General features: G+C 39.8%; 1 protein-coding gene across 2 annotated transcripts in view; it reads left to right on the top strand.

Annotated features, from left to right (window-relative positions):
* Positions 1–26,825, top strand: part of EPB41L2 (erythrocyte membrane protein band 4.1 like 2) — a 216,598-nt gene that overhangs the window by 83,311 nt on the left and 106,462 nt on the right. For both annotated transcript variants that reach the window (XM_080806711.1, XM_080806712.1), the window contains exons 2-3: positions 18,561–19,042; positions 19,957–20,166. In XM_080806711.1, coding sequence (XP_080662837.1) covers positions 18,575–19,042; positions 19,957–20,166 — 678 coding nt within the window. In that variant the 5' untranslated portion in view covers positions 18,561–18,574. The remainder of the gene's footprint in view (positions 1–18,560; positions 19,043–19,956; positions 20,167–26,825) is intronic.

Here is a 26,825-nt window from a genome sequence, read left to right on the forward strand (position 1 = left end):
ACAAAGGTGTTAAAATAGCAGTAATGCAACATTGCTGGAAAAGTACATTGGCTTGGGAAAGCAGCTGAGCTCACCGTGATACCGCCAAGTAGCCTTGGCTTTGAAGACAGATGGAATTGGTGTAAATGCTGAGTCTACCACCTTACTGGGTGTATGAATTGGGAAACTCACTTATATTTTGTGTTCTCTTTTTACCTACCATAGGACTGGTTTGTTCTCTTTCCAAATTATGGTGCCATAAAACTCACTTTCCTGTCTTTTCTTAATCTTTGTTTAAACAGTGAAATTCAGATGTCTTAAGAGCAGGATCTTTCATATTGACGACAGCAGAGGTGCTTGCGCAGTAGCATTGGGCTCCATATTCAGAAAGTAGGTGCCTTAATCAGCTCAGGCTGCTCTGAGACAGTACCACTGAGTGACTTACACACATTCTCTCGCATTTCAGGAGGCTGGAAGTCCAAGATCAAGGTGCTGGCAAGGCGTGTGTCTGGTGAGGGCTCTCTTCTAATGGCTTGTAGCTGGCTGCTACATAGTGAAGCAAGAGAGAACAGGAGAGAATGAGCAAGCTCTCTGCTGTGTCTCTTATAAGGGCACTGATTCCATCATGGTGGCCCCACCCTTGTGACCTCATCTAAATCGAATTATATCCAAAACATCCCATCACCACATATCATCACATTGAGAGTTAGTGCTTCAATGTATGAATTTTGGGGGGACACAATTCAGTCTAGAGCCATAGGAGAGTTAAGAGTATAGGGAGTCCAGGGGTGATAGGAGATGTCTGCGATGGACTGTGGAGATCTACCGTTGTCAGCTTCATGGGGTGCAGCACGATGTGTCAGGAGTTTGGAGATGTAGGGACTCCACAGAGTAATATGTTTCAGAAAAAGGTTTGGAGCCAATATTTTTTCAAGTATATTGAAGAAAATCTGCCATTGCCTAACACTGCTTAATAAACACATTTAATATTAATGGAATAACATAATCTAAATGAAAGATGATGCTTTGAACTGAAAATTGGCTGTACTTGAAAGTTCTACCAGAAAAACCCCACAAAAAAATTCCCAAAACTCACCACATCTCCCTTTTGGTTACTAAAGTTTACTTCCATTATATAGAATGGCCTTTTTACCTTTTTTTTGTTTCCCCCCCCAAGTTTTGTATTTATTTTGACAGAGATCAATCTCTTCAGATATGCTGCGGGAACGTATTTTCACTAAGGCTACCATTAAGCACAGCTTACCTTTCTCTCCCTGTGGCTACAGATGACATCTTGTTTATTTAAATATCTTTTGTGGTTTTTGTTGTTGTAATTTAAGGCTTCTCTTTAAGACTCCATAGGTGAAGTGAGCATGTAATACTCCTTGACCTAAAAACTGCTTGTTGGAGAGCAATATGAGCAAGATGAGGTGGTAAAAATGTGTACTTGGATCCAGAGTCTATCTTGGTTCTTACTTACTAGTGTAGACCCCTACATTGGAACACACATTTACACCTGAATTTAGGTGGAAATGTAAGGGGCGGAGGGTTGGTATTGGACAATTGGACATTTCTCAGATCTCTCTTACCTGAATCTTAAAATTAATGCATTTTCCTTTAGTGCCTTTAAATGTATTTTGCTTTCCATTATGTGTCTATATTTGTATGACTTATGGATATAGGATTACCTTTTGTATCCATCGTTTCTCATTTAGGATTGACAATAACAAAGGGCATTATCAGCTTTGTCACTGTATGATTGTGCCTACAAATTAAATTAAAAGGAGCCTCTATTTTTAAATACAGGGTGAATAAGCAAATTCTTTTACAAATGAATCAAAATAGTCCAGTTTTCAAGACCTAAAAATGAAATATCTATGTGCCTACCCAGTTTTTCTATATCTGAAAATGATGCAGTTTACCGAGGAAGCTTAGATTATATGTTATAGACATATGCTTTTGGTGTCTATTTGTAGGGTAGATTAAAATGACAGAAGTAAAAACAAAGTTGAGGGGGGAAGGAAAAGTGGAGGGGTGCGAACCCAAGGCAAAGCCAAAATGATACAAAAACAGAGGAAAAGTTTTTCAGCAATAGTAGGATTATAACAACTATAAGCATAAAATCACAGTCGTTATTAAAACCATTCTTTTTGTAAAGTGTTCATTTAGTGGGTAGAACAGGCAGCGGGGAGATGACTTTTTCTTTGACCCGTGTGGATTTTCTAGCTGAGGAATGAAGTAACTTGGAACCAAGCTGGACTTTTCTACTGAGCATGCCTTCTGCCAGCAGGGTCCAGCCTGGGTGGGGCCAGGCTTGCTCATTAAGCTTTTGGAAGCTGGCTTTCGATCAGCTTTCCACAGTCTCCTAATGACAGGGAACAGCAGACAACGGGCACGATGTACTTTTTAAAACGCTGCGTATGTATTTTAAAGGGGAGATTTTGAGGAAATCTCAGTGTTGTAGCAGTGGGTTTTGTGGTATATCCTTGCTTGTTTTTGCTTTTGAAGAAAGTTTGCTTTTGAGTCTGTCGATATCCAGGAGGCTGAAAATTTGGAAACTACTAATGTACAGAGTACATGGAAGCTGGGTAAGTATAGTGTTTGGTGAGGGAGTAAGTTCCATTATGTTTGGTCCAAGTCCTATGAAAAGGGTATTTTTTGTGACCAGAGTTTAGTTTTGGCCCACTTGTTTGCATTTTTCTAGACAGATGTTGCATTTTGTCAGGTTATCATTAACATAAGTGCTTGTTCAGGTGGGACCTCTGAGAATAATGAAGCTCACTGGTTTATTGGACGTACTTGTCCCATTGTTCAGTGATTTGTCCAGTGTACAGTATACTGTGTGGAAATTAATGACTCCTGAAGCACGGGGAGGGCTCTGTAAGGTTAATAGTGTACAGTTACTCTTTAAACATGTCAAAGGGTGACAGATTTTAGTTTATAAAATGCTTTGTTTTCATGCTAACTCATTTGGTGAAAAGAAGTTGTATTGTGGCTAGCTAGAATTCACCTTTTTTTTTTTTTTTTTTTTTTTAAAGCATCTGCTGACTAGTGGCCATGAACAGTGATGGAGAAATGTGTGTTGTTTCAATGCTATCACACCCTAAGTAAATATAGATTGAATCAAGGATAGGTATTAACCTCTTTTTTAGTGAATATTCATCCTGGGGTCATATTGGAGAAATGGGACAACTCCCCACTGTTGCCCAGGTTCTGACATCCAGACTTAGAAAAAGCTATCTTCCTGCTTTTTCCTGCTAGAATTTACCAGTCTCACAACCTTCTTTCAGAAAGAACCTTGTTTCCGTGTTCCTTTCTAACAAAACAAGCAGTCCCGCTGTGATTGCCAGCTGATCTCCATGCCTTCCTTTACTGCCGACTCTGTGGGGAACGACTGCTGTCCTTCCACTGAAGTCATGAGCTGGTATATATGGGGGAGGGAGGCATGTATGTACTTGGGACGTAGAAGTTTTCTGTTTTGGGGCCCAAAAATGAATGGTCTCTTAAAATTATTGGCAGCGTGGGTGTGGGACTAAATAATTGTGCAGGTCATCCTGGTGATCTGTACAGCCTGCCCGTCAGATCCCCCGCCCTGTCCCCGTGTCGCTTGCCTGGACACGTGCTAGGATACCTTGACGACCCTCAGTTCACCATCCCACCTGGATCACAGAGTTGGAAAGGGAAATTTTAAACTCTGACATTGAGGTTAGCTTGTATTTTTCTGTGACCCCAAAGGCTGAACGCCTGGCCTGTTCTCTAGCAGGATCCTGTACTGAGTCAGGTTTACAAATGTTGAATTCTGAAATGCTTACCGCCAAAGATAGAAATATATTTAGCCGAAGCAAAACCTTGTCCTAGCCAGCCCCACCTAAGAAGTAGTTGTTTGAGGCTCTTACTAATAAGTGAAGTCGTCTTTGAACTAAATAAATGCTCAGAGTAGCAATACTTGGGGGAGAAAAGGGTTTTAGGCCTTCCAAGTGACCTGGCTCTAATTCCATTGTAATAACAGCTTTTCCCGCCTGGGCTCGGAGGGTCCATATGCTAAGAGACTACAGCTCCTTCTGCTGACCCACCTGACTAGGGTCAACATTTGGATCTGCTTACCGAAGCTAGAAAAGTCATGCAGTTTAGTCTCCTGTTTTACGGATAGATGCTGTGCGTTGGCATAACTCTTTGGTGTGGGTATAAATATGTAAAATGGCAGAAGCGCTAATGATCCAAATTTTAAAAGTGAATGATATTTTTTGGCTACGGTTAGATATTTATGCCTGTTGGCTGCAGTGTTTCAAAGCTTATGGAGAAGAGGATTTGAAAGTGTGAGATCAGTGTAGGCTCCAGCTTGGTGGCCTTGTCATAGGGTGGCGAGTTGATTGATTTTGACAAGACTTTGTCTTATGACCTATTAAAATGCAGCGTCTGCAGCCTCTGCATTTATCCTGTGCAGTTAACCTTGGTGGATTTGTCGTTAGCTTCTTTGGGAAAAGCCTGCTGTACTAAAGATCTTATTTTTTTTAGCTAAAGAATTTGGAGTTTGATTCACACAGAAATAATATTAGGCTGGTTGTAGATTACCAGTTGATACCAAGGGAGTTTTCTGATGGGGCTGGGTGAGGATCCTGTTCAGAAGGTAGTTGTGGGATGAGCTCAGAAAAAGCCTACTGCCTGGTGTCTGCCATGATGAGGACAGACTGCTGGTGTTGGCTTTGCACTGTTTTGAGCCTGGTTATGGATGACACTGGAAGAAACTACACATTCGTGTATTTTTCTTTTCTATAGAACGTCATGTGATGGTGGTACAAATGTTGCCCCAATACTAAGAACATCACAAAACACATTTATCAAGAAGCCATCAGATGCATAATGCTGCACTAGGAACACGCAGTACTCATCTGTACAAAAGTTTTACCCTTTTCCTGTGAGCTTAGGAGCAGAAGTGGGCAGGAAAGGGGTGTAGAGAGGAAACATGACCTTGTGCCGGTGAGAGCAATTTTGTTTGTGCTTTTCCCTATAAATGTGGAGGGAGCTGCTGACAGAGACCCAGGATGTTTAATGTATGACCAGCTTAGAAGTTTAATAAGAATCTTCCCATTCTGTTTTATTCCCCTTTAAAAAATTTTTCGACTTTTAGAGAAATCTGTTTCCAGGTTCCCTGTTTTTACTCCTCCAGGAGAGGATAGGAATTATTCTTTTGGCCTACCTGCAAATGCACCAGTGTTACTGTTAGCACAAGACACCTTTTTGTTTTAACTCTACACTGAAGGGGAGAAGGATAAAAAATGAGCAAGGTTTTCTTAGGAGCCGTGTGTGTGTGTGTTTTAACGAAAGAAGAATTGATTTACTTTAAAGATGCTGATCTACTCTAAAAGCTTAGGTTTTGAGCTTTCCCTGCTTAGGACAAGAGCCTACATGGGACATGGGGCGGGTTTGTGATGTAGACTGAATTGGAGGCTATGGGCAATCCGTTTCTTTAGAGGATGTAGAAACAATCTTAAGCCTCAAATGCCAGAAAATCAGTTTTATTTTAGGCTATCTTAATGGTATTTTTGAGCTGTAATAGGCTAGAAGGCTTTCACACCCATATACCTCATCTGTGAGGACAGAACTAGGTGACAGGGCAAGTTGGCTCTGTCGCTTACGGCAGTTGTGCCCTTTGGATTGTCTCCAAGAAGCAGACCAACCAAACTGGGTTCACTTCATGCTCTGGATATTTTAATGCAAAATACTGTTCTCTTAGTAAAGCTTTTAAGTACTTCAGTTTGTGCAGACTTCTCAATGAAAAATTTGTCTTCCATATTTGTACCTCTGTACCTCATCTACCTAGTATCCTCTCACCGTTCCCCATAATTATTCTAAATTCTTGTCTGTTCTTCCCTGTTTTTTTTTGTTTGTTTGTGCACACAGATGCAAGTATGTGTATGTGTATTCACGTATTTGTAAATGCCACATACCTGGCTTTCAACCTGAAAGCTGCTGTATATCGTGTATGATCTGAATTTTGCTTTTTTTTTTTTTTTTTAAGATTTTATTTATTTGATAAACAGAGTCCTAAGTAGGCAGAGAGGCAGGCAGAGAGAGGGGGAAGGAGGCTCCCCGCCGAGCAGAGAGCCTGATGTGGGGCTGGATCCCAGGGTCCTGGGATCATGACCTGAGCTGAAGGCAGAGGCTTTAACCCACTGAGCCACCCAGGTGCCCCTGAATTTTGCTTTTTGTACTTCACAGTGTAACTCAGAGATATTTCTGTAACTGGGAATATACAGTATTCTGTATAATGTCACCTGTTGATGGGCATTGATCTTTTGCTACAGCAGTGTTATAATGAATCATCCATACATAATTGTTTTACATTACGTATATGCAGATGTATCTATTGGATATGTTCCCGCAAGCAGGATAACCGGTTTAGAGTGTATATGCATTTGAAATTTTGATAGCTTTTGGCAGATTTCATTGGTTAGTACCCATTTTCTCTTCTGGCACTTACATAAGAATGTGTCTGTTTCCATAGTCTGTTCAGCGATTACATGATGAAGCTTTTGGAGTTTTCCATTCTGAATTTTTAGTTTGCATGCCTTTTACCATGAGTGTGATGGAGCATCTTTTCATATTTGTGTCCTTTGTATTCCTCTTAACTCTGTACTTCTCCTCCAGCCATTTTTCCCCTGCCCCAGTTGGGGGTTGGTCAGCCTTACCCAGTTCAAAAATCCAAAACGAAGTGGTTTTTTATGTTGAAGAAATTTATAACCAGGACTATTTTTTTTTTTTTTGGCTTTTTTATTCAGGTTACTTAATTTTTGCTAGAGAGCAAATACATATCCAGCAAACACAACTGAGAATGAGAATTAAGTGCTCTTTAAGAAGCATGATGCCTTTTTGTATTTCAAGAGTTTAACTGAGAGTACCCACGTAGGACCATTGTGTGACTTCCTAAAGATATGGCAGTGGTTACTTTAAAGAAAACTGTCAGCTTTTCAAACTAGTAGTAATTTCTGAATCTAAATGACCAAAATTTCTGAACTAGTAATGAGTGGTTTGAATGTATATTAATGCTCATCTGGCTACTTCTGTCCCCTACTAGACTGAGAGGATCCTTTTCATCTACGTTACTGATGTCTGGTACCTATGTGTGAAAGGACTCAAGAAACATTCTTTTCAAGAGAAAGGCCTAAAATATACAACCCACATCCTGAAAATAGGTGAAATTTGTCTACGGGCTCGGTTAGAACATATTGCCTAGGATTGTAAACACCAAATGGGTAGTAATAGTTTGATTTTGGCTTTTTCAACAGATAATGAATTGTCAGGGTTATGCTAGGTTCTAGCATAATGAAGTCATTTGGGATTGGTGGTTGTATTGAGTAAGGTTTCTGGAGCCGGACAGCCTGGCTCTGAATCCTAGCTTTCCCATATATCGGTTATGTAGCTTTGTGAAAATCCTTTGTCTTGTCTTTCCTTCTGCATCTGTCACATGGGAATAATCTTAGTTCCTACTTCAAAGATTCATGAAGATTAAAGGAATTGCCACATGCAGAGTCTCTAGAACAATGCTCAACAAATAGCTGATATTGTCACTGTTATTTTGGTTCTTACTATTACTTTCATTTTTAGTGAACAAAGGGACAGAGTGCCTTTTTTCCCAGAACCCCTATTGGATGACAGTGACTCACCATTTATTATGAATTTACTACATGCCAGGCGCTTCATGTAGCGCATCTAACTTAACCCTGAGAGTACCCCAGTAAGTATGTATTCTATCCCCGTTTTGCTTATGAGGAAAATGAAATTCAGCAAGGCTAAGTAATATCCACGGTTGCATGGCTGGTGGGAGACACAGCTGGAATTCTGATCCTGGTCTTTTAGTTCCCAGACTTGATCTCCAAACCACTATGTTATTTTATCCAAAGATTAGAGAGCTTCGCACAGAAGGAATTGCTGTTTAAAAAAAAAAAAGTTGGGGGCCCGTCTGGGAGAAGGAATTCAATGCAGTTCATCAATAATTTTGACCACACAACGCTTCATTGCTTAATGAAGAGCCAGCAGGATTCCGGATATCTCCATCACTTTGATTAGTGTGTGCCGTTGGAGGGCCCAATGTGACAAGGTTTATGTGCATTTTGATGACGAGAATGATGTCGGTGTTGGGATCCTGATGACTTCTGCACAGTGTCTGGTTATTGAGCCCCACTCTAGGAAAGGGTATCTATTTTGGGGCTAACCCTAGTTGCTTGTGGAGAAGACTTTGGCACAGATCTTTCTTGATGTCGTGTCTTAAAAAATTAGAATTCCAGTGTAGTTAATATGCAATATTTTATTAGTTTCAGGTGTACAATATAGTAATTCAGTAATTCCGTACATCATCCAGGGCCCATCTTGATATAATTCTTTTTTTTTTTTTTTTTTTTAAAGATTTATTTATTTATTTGTCAGAGAGAGAGAGAGAGAGAGGAGTGAGAGTGAGCACAAGCAGACAGAGTGGCAGGCAGAGGGAGAAGCAGGTTCCCTGCCGAGCAAGGAGCCCGATGTGGGACTCGATCCCAGGACGCTGGGATCATGACCTGAGCTGAAGGCAGCTGCTTAACCAACTGAGCCACCCAGGCGTCCCTTGATATAATTCTTAATGAGAGCAGCAAGGTCTTGGCTTTTTAAAAAAAGAATTTTACCACTTATCTTAGGTGTTACTGGAATTGAATATTATTGAAAATTAGATCTTGATTTTCAATGGGGGGAGGTCCCCCTAATATATGAAGAAGGAGAATCTTTGAGGAACTCTAAGATTTGTTTCATTCTTATTTACAGTTAGAATAAAGATTTAATCATTTATCTTAGATATGACTCAGATACTAGGTTTTAAGAATTTGAGCATCAGGAAAAAAATGGAACATTTCAACAATCATGGCTCTTGGGTATGAGGGCCATAAAACCCAGTGGGGAGTAATAATGACCTGAGATAGTTCTGGAAGCGTTTCCAGTTTCTTAGGGCTGATTTTTTTACCACTTTGTTTTTGCTTTTAATTTTTTTTAAGTGAGCTTCATACCCAGCATGGAGCCCAACACAGGGCTCGAACTCATGAGCCTGAGATCAAGACCTGAGCTGAAATCAAGAGTCGGATGCTTATCCCACTGAGCCACCCAGGTGCCCCAGAGCTTATTTGCTCAGCTGCGCCCCATTGTTCTCGTAATAGGGACTGTGTTCTCTCCCAGAACTGGAAGCTTACACGTTGAACCTGACCATGTATGGCATGACAGCTCTGCTGTGTGTCACTTTGTCCTCAGATGTTCTCCCTTCTTGGATCCTCAAGATGCCAACAGCATTTCTAGGAGTCAGGTGTATGGTGCTCAGAGATAGAAGAGGTGCCTTCTCTACCTTGTGGCTCTTTTTAGAGGGAGGAATCTTCCCAGAAGCCCACCAGCAGACTGTTTCTGCAGGTTTTCTTGGCAGGGGGCAGGAGACAGCCAGGAAGGCCTTAGACCAGATCATTGCCTTGTGGCCTGGCCTGGAGGCCTGCATGTGGAGGAGAGAGTGAAGCCCAGCAAAACTTGAGTTCTGTTAGAACAAGAGAGGGTGGAGGAAATACGTGCTGTGAATGTAATCTGATCTTGCCGAGGCTTGAGCTGGCCGAGGGCTACAGTTCATATCTTTTGTGTATGTGGGTTTAATTTAAGCCAGATGCGAACTTTTATCTTTACAGTAATAGTTCTTTCTCTTTTATAGATTCTTTATCCCTTTTAAGAAAAAACAAGCCATAGAGTGTGTTATTAAGGTAACTAGGGTGAACAACATTGGATTGTTTAAAAAATAATACGCTTATCCTCACCACAGAGATCATTTGAACGACAGGTCGTCCCTTTGGAATGTAGCTGTACATATTTGAATATGGAATGCTGTATTCTATAGACCTTCTGACACTCAAGAAAAATAAACCCATGAGGGAGAGAGGAATTACATGCAGTCTGCTCTAATTATGTGCAGTTGGCCTGTCTTTGTGATTCCTTTCCCTCTCCAGATATTTTTTTCCTTTTTCTTCCCTTTGACTCCCTCCTCCTTTCCCTCCTCCCTTCCTCTTCCTGTTGTACATATTGGGGAAGCATGGCTTTTATTCTTTCCTAAGTAGAGTTAGGTGGTTGCCGAATCATTTCTCTATTGGGGTTCCCGTTTTGTTTTTTTCTTCCATTCGATGCTTTCAGGGAATGAGGTTGGGTATTAAAAGACTTTCTCCTGGGCTGTAGGCTGGTGGGGGACATGCACATAAGCCAGTGATTGTGGGTATCAGAAAGTTTATACTCTGGCCAGTCACGCCTAGATGAAAACCAGTTTCGTCAGACTTAGAAAGTGACCACATTGAAACCGCGCACACGTTGCCCATATTCTAGAAGTTTGGTATTTGTGGCATAGCTTGATTTCTTTCTCCTTACCTCCACAGGTAAGCCTCTCTTGGTTCTCTTACCACCATTTTGGAATTTAGACATGCGTACTTTTCCCTTTTGTAAATCTGGAGTCCCCTAGCTAATGGATTGAGCTTTGTTGGTAGAATTCCAAGAGCTCCTATTGCTCTGATCTCTGCCGAGGAGGAGAGCAGCTCTGCTGGCTGCGGCACCTGCCTTGTTCTCTGGACACAGCGAGGGCTCTTAGAGTAGCACTGGTTTTCTCAAGGTTTTAAGGAAACATCTGGACCCAATAATTAGCATAAAGCCCAAGCTTGAAGTTCTTTGTAGGACTGTCTAGAGTTGGGTATCTGCTTTGCTCGGTTTGTTGTGGGCCAGTGTGTTCACTAGCATGATGTTATGTGGTAGTTTATTTAGGCTAGTGAGAGAAGGCACTTTGGAATTTACCTCCCATTTTAAAGGTAAGAAAAAAAAGGAGTGCTGATCCTCTGTTGATGGTTTTCTGCTTGGTTGTGTGTGAAGTGATGCATGCTGTTTCTCATGGAGTCGTCACAATAATGAACACTTGTATGGACCCACATGGGGTGTGCCAACATGGTAATTGTGTCAGAAGCACATGCTTGTCTAATGGGCTTGGCTGTTCACAGCGATATTCCTTCTGGTTGCTGGTAAGTAGACAGGGCTTTACTTAGTATGCTATATAACTATACTAGTGATGGGTTTTAGGTGTTTGTAATTGCATTTATAATAGGTAATTAGTGGAATGAGCATAGCTAGAGTTTGGGAAACCACTGTTCTGGGTTTGGCTTCCTGAGTCTAGCTTTGTGATCTTGGGCAAATCTCCTGTCTTTCTGAGCCTCAGTTTCCTTGTTGATAAGATAAAATGAGATATTAGAGGAGATGATTTCACAGCACTCTGACTGGTACCTCTCCGTGCCAGTCTAGACGCTGGGAACATAGCTGTGAAGAAAAGAAAGATCCCAGCTCTTATGGGGGTTTCCTTTTATTGGGAGGGTTCCACTGCTGGAGTTTCCATTTTTTAGTGGGTGTTGGAGTTTAAAGGCTTATCCACATTTGAAACTCTTGAGAGTCACAGGCATGATAATTATGGTGAATGGCTGTGCTATAATCATGTTTTCTTGATGGTGGTAATTTGTTCAAGAAACCGTTATGTCAACAAAGAAGGTAGTGTTTAGGTTTGAGTTTTGTTGATCTCTTGAAACTATTTTAAGAATGTACTTATTTACAGATAATTATATCTACCCTTATTTTTGAGTATTTACAAAATACAATTTTATACAATTAGCCAGTTCTATTGTTTATCTTGTTTTTGTTTTTAATTTTTATTTGGCGTCCAGCTACCATATAATGCGATATTGATTTCAGGAGTGGAATTCAGTGATTCATCACAGCAAGTGCCTTCCTTAATATCCATCACCCTTGTAGCCCACTACCCACTCGCCTCCCTCCTGCTTTTTTTATCTTGTAACTTGCATTTGGATGGATGCTATTGATCTGCTCTGAGGTTCTTAATAGCTTATAAGTGTGAATACAGTAGTGATTGAGGAAGACTAACTTTGTGAGGAATAAAGGTCTGGTTTATCTGTGCTCTTTGTCTCTGTGTTAACACCTTGTCTTTAATTTCTGCCCATCAGCTCAGTTGTGAATGGCCAAGTCATAACATTCAAATATGATTTCCTTTGTGGTGGGAACTCATCTATAAATTTCTTATTGGGGGAGGGCCAGCCCCTAATTATAATGAATGACAATAGAGTCATATTCTGTAGTCATTTTCACAAACTGGTATGGATTTTCTTTGAGGACTACGCCAAGAGCCCTGTTTGATTCAGTCATTCCAACATTAAGAAATACAGGTGAAGACACATGTATACAGCTGTGTGGTCCTCCATTCAGTGGCCTTGGACAAGTCACTTAACTTTTTATTTCATACAGCATGGGGATAATACCTCTTCTGTAGGATGTTTTGAAGAGCAGAAATTATGTGTATGATGTCTGACCCAGTAAGTGATAGTTCTTATGATTAAACTATAAATATTAATGCTTCTAACATACAGTGAAAACTTTAATTTTATATTTCATTTCATTAAATATATATATTTAAAATATTTTGATCAAAAATCAACTTTACTTGATTGGCCTCCAGATTATTTCTCATAGCCAAAGTAATTAAAGAGCTACCAATTATCTTGATTAGCTTGGACAAGGGTGGGACATTTTTATTTTAATTTCTATCAGGGCATTGGTTCAACTCTTAAAATGTAATTAGAGAGTATATACTAAAAATCAACTTTGGTCATTTCGTGATTAATGTAAATAATCTCCACTTAAGTGGTACATGGAAAATGGTACTTTAAAGGAGGAAAAAGACTTTCTGTGCAATATGGGGCCAGTTCAAGAACTCATGTAAAGGTCTTACTGGAAGGCATGGTTTTGCATTTTAAATACCTAATAGTGATACAGCCACTAGAGAAAACAGTGTGGACGTCCTTCAGAAAATTAAAAAAAAAGAAAAGTTAACTACCGTGTGATTCAGCAGTTCCTTTTCTGGGTTATTAGAAGAAAACGAAAGCACACTAACTCAAAAAGGTACATGAACCCATGTTCACTGTAGCATTATTTACAATAGCCAACATGTGGAAACAACCTAAGATTCCATTGATGGGAGAATGGATAAAGAAATTGTGACAAACACGCGCGTGCGCGCACACACACACACACACACACACACGACTATTATTTATTCATAAACAAGAATGGAATCTTGCCATTTACAGTGTCATGGATGGACCCAAAGAACATTATGGTGAGTGAAATGTCAAAGAAAGACCCCTTAAGATCTCTCCTTTATGTGGAATTTAAACAACAACAAAATCAAACTAATAAAGAGAACAACTGATTCTCTTATTAAAATTAATTAATTTTAAATAAATTGAGGGTAAAAAACAACTTAGACTTATGAATAGTAACTTCATTCTATTTACCTGAGCTTTCATTTCAGATCTTTGGAGAAGAAAGCTCAGTAATGATGACATTAGCTTTACAATGACTTAACGAATCATGCCTCTTGTCTTCCTAAATGAAGGTGACGCCTTAATATTTGGCACATTTTAGTTTATATTGAACTAGTATTTTCCACAAAAACTACATAAAACATATAGCTTAATTTTGCTCAATATCACCAGTTTTTGATCTTCAGGAATATTATGATAGATTTTTCCAACAATATAACAGGCCGGAACCTTTGTAGCCCACCTGGCTTTATTTGTGGGGTTTACTTCCCAGTTTGACAAAATACAGTGTTTACATCAACACAATAGAAGTTAGGCATGTTACTAACAGACCTACACTTAATACTTTCATACTTTATAGAGATAGTGAACTGATACGTGCAAATATTCAAACACAGAATTAAAAATACATGCCTAAAAACGAGAAGTAAGATTGGACTGTAAATGTTCTCGTTACCTAACTATTCCTCCTTGGTAGCGTTGCCCCCAGGGACATTAGTTCCTCTCAGCTCCTGGTCTCACTATGTATTTCTCCTCTCCCTCATGCCTTTTCTTCTAACTGATCCTGAAATGTTGGGTGGGGATAAAGTTCTGCTCAGGCCCCTCTAAACTCAAATACACTTCTTCTCTAGGTGGCCTCGGTATCACTGGTGCTTTTAGCTGTCCCCCATATGATGACATCTCCCAAATCTGCTTCTCTCGCACATATCCAGTCTCTGTTCAAGACCTGTGTGCCATATAGTCAACTCGAGAGACTGGTCAATTGCAGTGAATTCAAAACCGGATTTGTCTCAGTCAGACCCTCTTTCCTTTTTTTTTTTTTTTTTTAAGATTATTTGTTTATTTATTCGACAGACAGAAATCACAAGTAGGCAGAGAAGCAGGCAGAGAGAGAGAGGAGGAAGCAGGCTCCTGGCCAAGCAGAGAGCCCGACATGGGGCTCGATCCCAAGACCCTGGGATCATGACCCGAGCCGAAGGCAGAGGCTTTAACCCACTGAGCCACCCAGGCACCCCAGACCCTCTTTCCTTGTTCCTCATTCCAGTGGATGGTTCCACCATCACCCCAGTCTCCCATGACCCGAGACTTTCCCTCGACACTTTTCCTCTCTTGGCTTGCTACATTCATTGTGGATGCCGTGTCGTGCCATCTACCTCTTTACCATTGGATGCATTTCTTCTCCTTCATCTCGCTACTGCTGCCCAAATGCAGACCCTCGTCTTCTCGTGTGTGGATTATTGTTCTCTTTCAGTCTCTTCTCTCATCCTGTATTTTCCAGCCAGGCTGGGCTATCCAAAATGTGGGTCTGATTACATTACTCCTATCTCTGTAAAATGCTGATGTGACTTCTTAACTGTTTTTAAATCAACCTCAAGAGCTTTCTTAGCATGATACACACAACCTTTTATATCCTGGTTTCTACTGTCCTACTTTGTCATTGCCAATTCACCTCTCCCCTTCTTCTCTATCCCTGTAGCAAGCTCCTAGTTCGCTCGTACAGTGTATTATTGTGCAGTATTTGTGGTTTCCTGTAAGAGGAATTTTCTTATGTTTCTACAAACATGCCTCCCAACTGACTCCCTCGCCCGAATGAACGCTCATCATTTTAAAGCAACTCAGATGTCCGCTTTTGCAGAAAGGCTTACCTGATGACCCTCTTCTCTGAATCTGGGTGAATTATCTGTCTTGGGCCTTTTTTTAAGCAATGTGCTCTTGATTCATCTGTACACCACTTTCTCCCCTACCTTCACCTTCTCAAAGGCAGTCCTTTATTCATGGGACCTGTACCTGGCACACTGTAGGGGCCCATTAAATATAGGCAGGCTGACTGAATGTTTTCATCCTCACATATTAGAAGTGAATAACATTTTTTTTAAAAGATTTTGTCTATTTGAGAGAGAGTGCAAGCATGAGCAGGGGAAGGAGAAGAGGGGGAAGGAGAGGCAAGACTCCCTGCTGAGTGCAGAGCCTGGTGGGGTCCCATCTCAGGATCCTGAAATCACGACCTGAGCCTAAATCAAGAGTCAGATGCTTAACCCACTGAGACACTCAGGCACGCTATGAATAACATTTTAAAAATTATTTTTAGTTATTCTTACTCTTTTAAAATTTACAATTCAGTGGTTTTCAGTGTATTCACAGGGTTGTACAACCATTACCACTGTGTAATTCCAGAACATTTTCATCACCCCCCAAGGAAACCCTTAAAATGTGGTTGCTCATTATTCGTGGTTGCTCATTATTCTCTCCATCTTCCAGCCCTTTGCAACCACTAATCTGCTTTGTCTCTATGGATTTACTTATTCAGCATGTGACCTTTTATATATTTTTTAAAGGTTTTATTTATTTGTCAGAGAGAGTGTGAGCACACGAAGGGGAAGTGGCAGGCAGAGGGAGAAGCAGGCTCCCTGCTGAGCAAGGAGCCCAATGCAGGATTCAATCCCAGAACCCTGGGATCATGACCTGAGCCGAAGGCAGACACTTAACCGACTGAGCCACCCATGCATGCATCCTAGAACTTTTGAATTTTTCACTTAGAATAATGTTTTCAAGTGTTGTTTGTGGCAACATATATTGTACTTCAGTCCTTTTTATGATGTAACAATATTGTATGGACACACCTATTTTGTTTATCCCTCCATCAGTTGGTAGGAATTTGGTTTGTTTCTATATTTTGAGTAGTATGAATAAGGCTGTTAGGAACATTTGTTGACAAGTTTTCCTGAAAACATGTGTTTTCATTTCTCTTGGGTATATACGTAGGAGTGGAATTGCTAAGTCCTATGCTAACTAACTATTTGAGAAACTTTTCCAAAGGAGCTGTGTCGTCTCACATTGCTACCATCAAGGTTGAGAGCTCTACATTTTCCCCATCCTCACCAGTACTGTTACTGTCTGTTTGATGATAGCCATCCTTTAATGTATATGAATTGGCATCTCATGGTGGTTTGGGTTTGTATCTTCCTAATGACTGATGATGATGAGTGTTGTTTCAAGTGCTTATTGGCCATTTGTATATTTTTACTGGAGAAATGTCTACTCAAATTTCTTTGCCCATAATTTTTTTTTTTTTTTTTTTTGGTCTTTGATGAGTTATCAGAGTTCTTTTTTTTTTTTTTTTTTTTTAAGATTTTATTTATTTATTTGACAGACAGAGCTCACAAGTAGACAGAGAGGTAGGCAGGGGGTGGGGAAGCAGGCTCCCTGCTGAGCGGAGAGCCTGGTGTGGGGCTCGATCCCAGGACCCTGGGATCATGACCTGAGCAGAAGGCAGAGGCTTTAACCCACTGAGCCACCCAGGCGCCCCTCGGAATTCTTGATATATTCTAGATACTGGACTTTTTTTAAGATTTTATTTATTTATTCATGGAGACAGAGATTGGCAGAGGGAGAAGCAGGCTCCCCACTGAGCAGGGAGCCTGATGTGGAGCTCGATCCCAGGACTCTAGGATCCTGACCTGAGCCGAAGGCAGACACTTAACCATCTGAGCCACCCAGGCCGCCTAGATACTAGACTTTTATCAGATACGTGATTTGCAAAAGGCGGTGAAGGATATTTTAATGAGTTTAATACTGATACATGCTACAACATGGATGAACCTTGAAAGCATTATGCTCAGTGAAAATGCCATCTATTTGAAATGTCTAGAATAGTCAGATCCACATAGGTTGAAAATAATTGCCAGGAGCAGGGCGAGGGGGAGAATGGACAGTAACTATTAATGGGTTACAAAGTTTCTTTTGGGAATGATGAAAATGTCCTAGAATTAGATAGTGATGATGGTTGTTGATCTTGTGACTAGACTCAAAACCATTAACCTACTTTCTAAGTTGGTGAATTTTAGGGTATGTGAATTATATTTCAATAAAGCTTTAAAAAAGAACAAGTGTATTTTTATGTTTTGAGCTATTCAAGGTTTGTACCACTTTTGAAGATAGCCGGAAAATTTGCTGTTGGCTAGGGTGCCTGACCTTTTGTCATTGTCGAGAGAGGAGAGAGTGTACTCTTTCTGCTGTTCCTATTTTTTTTTTTTTTTTTTTTAGTGTCAGTGGGGGAGCTATACTTTAAAAAGTACCTCTTTGCTTATGTGAAATTGAGACAACCATTTACTTTCAGATTTATTTATTTTTTATAGATTTATTTTAGAGTGTGACCGGGGTGGGGGGCAGAGGGAAAGAGAGAGAGTCTCAAGCAGACTCCCCGCTGAGCACAGAGCCCACTGTGGGGCTCAATCCCAGGATTGAGATTATGACCTGAGAGTCGGCTGCTTAACCAACTGAGCCACCCAGGTGCCCTACTTTCAGATTTCAGGGTTTTTTTCATTAGTTGTGATAGGACCAATTATTAGATGCACTTCTCCCCACCACTATAATGTCTTCATTTGGTTTCGATTAGGGGCCCTGAGATACTTATCTTAAAATCTCATCTACAAAGAAAACCATGTTTGAGGTTGAGTGGGATGGAGGGTTATATTTTTGGTCGTAGTCTGAGTATTCTCGGAAGAATGCTGCACTGAAATAATGTTGGTATATTATGGGATTTAAATTGTGGGGGGGAAAAATACCTTCTTTCCCCCAGATCTAATTTTCTCACTATTAAGCACTCCACATTTAGACTTCATCTTTATAATACCTGATATTTTTTTATACCTCACATTTTTGTATATGTGCTGCTGAAGCGAGCACGATACCTCACATTTTTGTAGATTTTGATTTCACTATGTGAAATTACAGTGAAATCTGTTTCCATACTTTCTAACATTATCAGTAAATTTTTGTATTATAGAATAAGGGATACTAAGTAGAGAGAAAAGTAACTTTCCTTTAAAAATGGAAGTTCTGCGGGGAAAATTATTTATGGCTAGATGAAACTTAATAAAAGTAATCACTCTAAGCTGTTAACGGTTTTAAGCCCTACCAGTACAGAATCAGTTAGTTCTATTGTGATGCAACTTCTGGTTCTTGATTCTGATGGAGAATTCTAAGAGTAGCAATCTCCATTTTGTTTTGTGCGTATGAGCTTTCCTTCTCTACACATTTTCTCCCTTTCATCTCTCTGCCATTTCCTTTCCTACCCTTCCTCCCCAATGTTCCTTACCTCTAAACTAAAACTGTGAGTTTGTACGATAACATTTTGTGATTTTTTGTTTGTTTGTTTTGTTTCGTTTACAGCATATGCTGTAACCATGACCACTGAAGTAGGCTCCGCATCTGAGGTGAAGAAGGAATCTGAGCCATTAGGAGCAGATGCCACCAAGGAAAAACCTAAAGAAGTAGCAGAAAATCAGCAGAATCAGTCCTCCGATCCGGAGGAGGAAAAACGTTCCCAGTCTTCTCCTACAGCTGAAAGCCAAAGTAGTCCACGCCGCCAGAAGAAAGAGAGGGATCCGTCTGAGAGCAGGGGCATTTCTCGATTCATACCCCCATGGCTTAAGAAACAGAAGTCCTATACCTTAGTAGCGGCTAAAGACAGAGGAGATAAAAAAGAGCCTGCCCAAGCTGCCGTGGAGGAGGTTTTAGACCAAGAAGAATCTCTTCCTGAAGGAGAAAGGCAGGCCAAGGGCGATGTTGAAGAAACCGCTCAGAGAAAGCAGCAGGAGGTGAAAGTTGATGTCAAGGAAGAGAAGCCCTCTGTGAGCCATGCTGAGGCACAGGTATGTTTGAGAATGAATTGTCTGGAAGTGAAAGCTTGGTGTTTTATTTATTTATTTTTTTAAAGATTTTATTCATTTATTTCACAGAGATTACAAGTAGGCTGAGAGGCAGGCAGAGAGAGAGGAGGAAGCAGGCCCCCTGCTGAGCAGAGAGCCTGATGTGGGGCTCGATCCCAGGACCCTGGGATCATGACCCGAGCCGAAGGCAGAGGCTTTAACCCACTGAGCCACCCAGGCGCCCCGAAAGCTTGGTGTTTTAACCACATACCGAAAGGAGTTTTTTCTTTGGAATCCTATCCAGATTTCTTATATTCAGACACTACTGTGGCTTACAGTGTCTGCCACGGCCTTCTCGTTACTTCTTTAAACCTGGCCAAGATAATAAGACCAAAAAATCGACTATTTATGTAAACCATAAAAAACGATTCATGACTCTTCCTTTTAAGGTTAAATGGATACTCTCCGAATTCTACCACCTCTCTTTTTTAAGTAGTATAGATTTTAATACCTTTGATTTGATATATGTAAGTGTTCAGTGAGTAGGAAGAAATAGATTTGTACATGTGAGCATTTTGGTTGCTTAATGAAGCCTAGGTTTTGCCATGATGCGAAATTATATTTTATATTTATATTTTATTATTTGAAATGATATTTAAATTTTAGTTGCCAGGACGTAGTTTCTTTTACTTATTTAATGCTGAAATTACCAAATCGGCAAAATGAGAAAATGGGTGGTGGATTGGGGGAAGGGCGATACAGGGAAATACCCTTTCCGGCAAAATCTTGAAGTCTTTAAAAAACTGAGGCTGACGGTTTTTGACAATCACAATTCTTACCGAAGATTTTCCTTTGAATAGTTGGTTCTTCTGCGGATTGGCTAACTTTAGTACGAACTTCCTTTTTTCCGTTAACAGCCTGCTGAAGAGGTAAGGAAGGAGAGAGAAGAGAAGGCGAAGGAGATGCAGGAAGATAAGTCAGAAGAAGCAGCAAAGAGGGAGACCAAGGAAGTGCAGACCAATGAGCTAAAAGCAGAGAAGGCCTCCCAGAAAGCCAGCAAGAAGACCAAAACAGTCCAGTGCAAAGTGATCCTCCTGGACAGCACCGAGTACAGCTGTGACCTGGAGGTGAGACAGGGCCCCGCCGGAGAGCGGAAGTACAGGCTGCTCTCACTGGTGCGGCGGCATAGTGTGTACCTTTCCATGTTCCTATAAGCTGGCCTGTCAGTTTTGCTTTAAAAAACACGAAAAGCTACAAGAGGGCCATTTCTATTACAGACAGTATTTCCTGACCCTTGCAGTGGGGCGGGAGTCAGGACCAGGGTTTGGCTAGTTTGCTCGGGTCACGTGGGTTGGCAGGTGTTTGTTCTGAATGAACATTAAATGGTTGGACTGTTATCTTTGTCCGTAAGGGATTCACTTGAGGAAAACCAGTAGTGCTGTGTTGATTATTTCAAGAGCCATGCTAATTTCACTTTAACACTACCTGTTTTTTTTTTTTTTTTCATTTTTAATTCCAAGTCAGATACTGACTTAAAATCAAGCTCAATTATTTAGTGTATATTATTTAGTATTATTTAATTAAAAAACACTCTTGATTTACAAGGCATGTAATTCATTAGCTGGGATGTGACCAAAACCAATATAACTTTAAAATCATCTCATACCTTATAATTTTGTCAGTCAGAAGAGCTTGTTGGTTTTCATAGCTAAGTTGCTTTATTTACAAGAACATTTGCTAATAGTTGATGTTCACTGAAGAACTGTGTCAGCTGTTTCCGTTGGATGAGTTCACATCACACTTGTGAGACTCTCTGTGAGGTAGGTATTAGTAGGTATTATTGTGGGTATTTTCATTGTTACAGTGGGCAAATGTAAGGCTTAGAGAGTTTACATAACTTGTCTGGAGTTTCCCAGCTAGTTCGTGGGTGAGCCCGAATTCCAGACCTGGCAGTTTGACTCCAGACATCATGGACCTGATCACCAAACTAGCCTGTTTCATTTGCTATGCGTGGGACCCCTTTTGTTCATTGAAAATATGGTCTCTAAATAATCTTTTTTGAGGGTCTTCTCATCTATATACATATTAAAGTTATTTTTTCCTCATTCCTTACATTCTTCCTTATTAAAAATAGAAGTTATACTTTATAATAAAGGCATTCAGCTTGGTGAAATAGACCTATCTAGTTGAACAGTAGTTTATTATATATTTAAAACGTGTATTAGAGTACAAGGTTGGAGGGTGCTAAGATGAATGTCTCCTAAGTCCTTGCCTTTGTTGTACTCATTTTCGTTATAATTATTCTGATATTTCAGTTATTTCAAGAACAGGAGTAGCAAAAGAGGATTAAAAATCCTTAAAGCTCTGAGAGAGACAGGGATGGGCATGGGGAAGACTGCCTGACACTGTATATCTGGGGGTGAGGGGACAGTAAGGAACACAATGGGTAGCTGGTCTGAATTTGACTCAGTTACATTTGACCACATGTCCCTTGTTTCTCCTACCTATCCTAGAAGTTAGGGTGTCTAGAATATGAGAAACAGCTTGATATGATAACTTGACCTTAAGTCATTTTATTCAAACCAAACTGAGGCCCAGAAACTGACTTCATCTATAGAATATAAGATTCCTTAGATAATTGAGGAGGTCCCTGCTATCTCTGAATCTCTTTGTATCACCATACCTCAAGATTTACCAATGTGCTTTATGGTTTAAATCTATTTTTGTGGTCTTTTAAAATCACGATGTATATAAAAACTACAAACTCTAGCAAATAATTAACAATTCACCATAAAAATTTTAATCAGATGTTCCCAAGATTTACCAATGTGCTTTATGGTTTAAATCTATTTTTGTGGCCTGTCTTTTAAAGTCACGATGTATATAAAAACTACAAAATCTAGAAAATAATTGACAATTCACCATAAAAATTTTAATCAGATGTTCCCATGTTGCCATGTGTTTCAGATTTTTTTTAAAAGAACTAAAACCTTAAAGACTTTGCTAAAATCTCCATCCCCTCTCTCCTCTCTTGCTCTGTACATCTTTTTATAGCATGTAAATCTACTTTGTTCAACCACTCTCTAGTTTACTGTGAATGACTGAACGAGTTTCTCCCTTCCTCCATGGAGGCTCCATTTCTTTTTGTAGTATAACAATCAGTGCTTCAGTGAACATAATCTTACTCCTTGCCTTGTTTACTGTGCAAGAGTTGCTTCAGGGTGGACACTTTGTAGTGGAATTGGGATGTTGTGGAATTGGGACGTTGATAGAATGAAGTTGTACTTCCTTAGGTTTCCCCAGTACTGCAAAGTGATCCCCAAAGTGGTTGTGCCAGTTTCAATTCCAGCCAGTATCCACCAAGGTGAATTTTTCCACATCATCTCTACTTATTCGTGATGACTTGGTATTCATTCTGTATTTTTTAATGTGGGGTTTTTGCATATATTACCTTTAACTTTCTTTTATCCACTTTTGGAGATTTTGTGACCTAGGTTATAAGCCTCATAAAGTTGCTTCCGTTTTAATATTCTCTGGAAAACGTTGGATAACTGATGGATTATTTATTCTTTGGAGATTTGGTAGAACTTACCTTTAAAACTGTCTTGGCCTAGTGTAAAGAGGAGAGTTGTAGGGTGGTTTTTTTTTGTTGTTGTTTTGTTTTTGTTATTTTAAATCATTGATTTGATTTCCATATACTGACTGTTTTTTCTTGAGTCAGTTTTAGTAATTCATATTTTTAGGGATAACTGTCCATCTCCTCTGATTTGATACATTGGCTGGCCTGAGGTTTTTCATAACATTGTCATCTTGTATATTCAGTTTTTATTCCATTTTTATGTCTAGTGTTATTTGCCTTCCCCCCAATCATTCTTCCTATAGAGTTACCCTTTTAATTTTTTTTTTTTTCAAAGAAACAACTTTGTTGTTTCTGTTTTTTCCTTTCTACTTTGTAGCATTTTTTCCCTTTGCTCTATATTTTCCTTGGGATTACCCTGTTCTTTTTCTAGTTTCTCGAGTTGAATAGTCAATATACAGAATCTTGGCTCTAGTTTTCCCTTCAAGTATCTCTTGTTGAGAGCACAAACTTTGAACATAGGGTTTTTCATTGCCATTCAGTTCTTAATATTTTCGCATCCTGTTATGGGTCTTTTTTCTCCCCTTTTATCTACATGTACAAAATTTTTCCCTTTTTGCCATCATATAGTACCTTAAAATTTGTTTTGACATTTATATTAATTGCACTGGATTTATTTTGGTTAGGATTTGCCTGGACTATCTTTTTCCATTTCTTTGGTTTCAGATATTGTGCTCTTATATCTTTGAGGAGATATGTTTTTTAATTCACTTTGAGAATTTAGTCTTTTTTTTTTTAAGATTTTATTTATTTGGAGAGAGAGAGAGCACAAGAGAGGCAGCAGAGGGGGAGAGAGAGAGAGAGAGAGAAGCAGGTTCCCCACCGAGCAGGGAACCCTGTGCGGTGCTCAATCCCAGGACCCTGGGATCATGATCTGAGCCAGACAGACACATAACCGACTGAGCCGCCCAGGTGTCCTGAGAATTTAGTGTTTTAACTGGTGAGTTTAGGCTGGGTATTTTATATGATAACTGATACGTGGCTATATTCTGCCATCTAATTTTGGGTTGTCTGGTCTTTTTCTTTGTTCATTGTTACCCTTTTAGGAATATTTAAGTGTTTCATAGTCACAGTTGACTTAATAAAGTCTGATATTAATCACTGTGCCTACCCCCCTTTTTTCCCTTCTGTTTAGCACTCATTTATTAGATGTCAGATCTCATTTTGGAATGGTACAAAATAACATTCTTATCTGTATGACTATTCCCTCTTCTATGACTTTGCTACTCATGGGGAATGAAGTTGTTGGGTTGCTTGAAGCAGAGTTGAGAAAGAATGCAAAGTTAAATGCACCAAAGTTTGCAATTAACCAAAGTTAAATTCACTGAGACTTAACTTGGTGGCAAAAGCATAAGAACCTTTATTTTTTGTGACTATATTAATGTACAGATTGTCTTTTCAGTTAATAAATGATTACTTAATATATCACTAAAAATGAACTTTTTTGAGAACAGTAGATAAATTTGAAATTAGTGTGTAGCATATACGTGTTGAGTACATTTTTTTCTCCTTTCAAGTAGAAGGAAAATGAAATGTGAGTAGGCTTCAGTGATGTGATCCCCCAGCAGATTTCATGTACCAGCATTTCATTAGAATTCTCAGCAGTGACTTTCTATCTGACAATAGGCCATAAATCATCAATGTCATAGTAGCTCTTCTAACAATGCACATGTTTTAAGTTGTATTTCCTATTTTGGTTGATTCCCTTTTATCAAGTGCTTCTTCCCATTTTGGTTCTCTGGTTGCTTGCTTAGTATCACTAGCACGGGTCTGCCATGCATCCAACCTGCTGTTACTTCCTCTTCAGCAGCAGCGCAGAGGGCGGCCATCATGTGGTTTGAGTGCGCTTCTGTTTTCCGTTCCAGCATTGACCTTAGACAGTTCGAGTGATGTGCTGATGCTGCTTCTCTGTAGTTCCACAGCTCTACACAGGAAATCAGTGTCTAAGGACTCCTTGGGGAAGTATGTTGCAGGAAAGCGTAGCTATTGATGAACTTTGCGAGCACTCAACAGTGTTGGAAATACATACTTTCACTTTATTTGGTTTGGGAGAGGAGACTTGTTTCCATCTGTTTACTGTCAAAGATTCTAACTGTCATGACTTTTTAGATGTGGTTACTCTTTTTCTTTTGTATGTACATGTGTCTCATTTTCAGCTAGTCCTTTAGATTGTAGCATCCCCACTGAAGAGGGCCTGATCATCTTCCCTTTTAGGGCACCTACAACAGTGGAGAGAAGCATGGTCTGTACAGGAGTCTCAAGGAGTTAGAATGACCTAACTTAGACCTTATAGAGTCAAATGAAGTTCTAGAAAGCATTCCAATGCCAGGATGAGAGGATTCAGACTAATCTATAGAGCAACATTTGCTGGGGAGACACGGAAGAGGTTGGAAAGTCATTGGAAAGGAGGAGACAGCAAGGTCAAGAGTGCTGTTTAGATTTTAGAACACAGTAGGCAGCTGTGTGGCCATAGCAACTGCAGGAGGACTTTTTTAATTCACTACATCTGTTAAGATGTAGTCGTTATAGATAGGATTTCATCCGTGTGATTCGAGCATTGGCAAAGTTAGGCAGTTTCCTGTTTGTGGTACCCATCAGTACCTTTCGTCAACAGAGGCACCCCTTTTAAGCCCATTTCATGCAAATGTTCCTGTATTAACTGCATTATTTTTCTTAAAGATAATTCTTGGAGATAGTATTGTTTGTGTCCGAACATCACGTGTTTCTCCAATTACTTCCTTAAGATAGGTGGCTAGATCTCCAGATGTCCATCTATATCCCTGTATTCCTTGTTCTGTTCATTTTAGGCTTCTCGTTTCCCCATTTTTTTCTCCTGTGGGCCATCTGAGCCTATTCTTTCTTGAACCTCGGGAATTAAATGAATAAGCTTGCTCAGGGAACCAAGGCAGCTCTGTTTTCAAAAACTAATTATCTTTCGAGTCTGCATTTTTTTGAGATGACAGTATGTGTTGTTAAAAGTGGATAAAAATGCCCCACAAATACAATATTTGTGAACATAAATATCGTATAGGAGGACATTTTTAGAGCATGATTCCAGGTAAGTGAAAAAACAATATGGAAGGGGCTTGACTGTAATTAATGTTGTTTTTGGCTTATGTAACAATAAGCTTATTGCTAAGCCATGCATTCATTTTGACCCAAGGCCTAGTCTGTGTTCATTTGTTCCACATCTTTGTGTGAAGTATTTTTTCGTTGGATTTAGTGAAAATTACAATTTATACTTTATACTAATGTGTCATCTATTGATAATAAAAGATCTCAAATTTTAGGGGGAAACTTTGAGGGTTATATTTTCTCATGAAGCCGCTATAATTTCTAGTCTTTGATAACATCTGTTTTTATCTTACTGGAATATTTAATGGTATGTGACAAGCTCCTCTAATACCAGACTTTGAATGGAAAGAGTTGTAGGGAGTCTCCTGGGCCCTGCCTGCATGTTCCAGAGACTCAGCTATAGGACTCCTGCGACAGTGTGTTAAAACAGCGGGGTCCTTTCCTCTCAGGTCAAAACACAGTCAGACTTAGTTGAAGCCATGGGTGTAAAGTCAGGAGACCTATGTTTCCTTTTCTTTTGACTCTTCGGACGTCTACGGGCAGTCACTTCCTCTTTTCTATCCTCAGATTGCAAAGTAAGAATGAAAATACTTGCTTCCTCTGTTTCTATGATAGAGCTGGTTTTACTACATCTGAGAAAAAGCTGAAGCTTTTTTAAAGCCAGAGAATAAATGTGAAAGTTCCTGCACGGCTTTGGGAGCAAGAGTGAACGTGCATTCTGAGTTAGAGCTGCTTGCATTTCCCTCTGGCGTCAGAAAGTTGTTCCCACGTGTTGATTTTAGTCTGAGAATTGAGGGCATTGTTTCTGCCCACACAGGAATGCCAGTACCATTTTTTTCTTTAGTGCTATGAATAAGGCGATGAGAATGTAGGCTCTTTTCAGTGGTGTGATGATAAAAGTATTTATCAGAAAGTAGAATGTGTCAAGGTTGACTTTTCTCATGTAGAGGACGGGTCTCCGAAGTCCAATTTGAGATCATTGCTTTCGAGTGTGTGTTATTTATTTATTTGATTGCTTATTCTGCTTTCTCTCTCCTAGGTGGTTTTTCAGACCTCTGGCACTGACCTTACTAA

This window comes from Martes martes (genome assembly GCF_963455335.1).
Source record: "Martes martes genome assembly, chromosome: 6".
NCBI lineage: Eukaryota > Metazoa > Chordata > Mammalia > Carnivora > Mustelidae > Martes > Martes martes.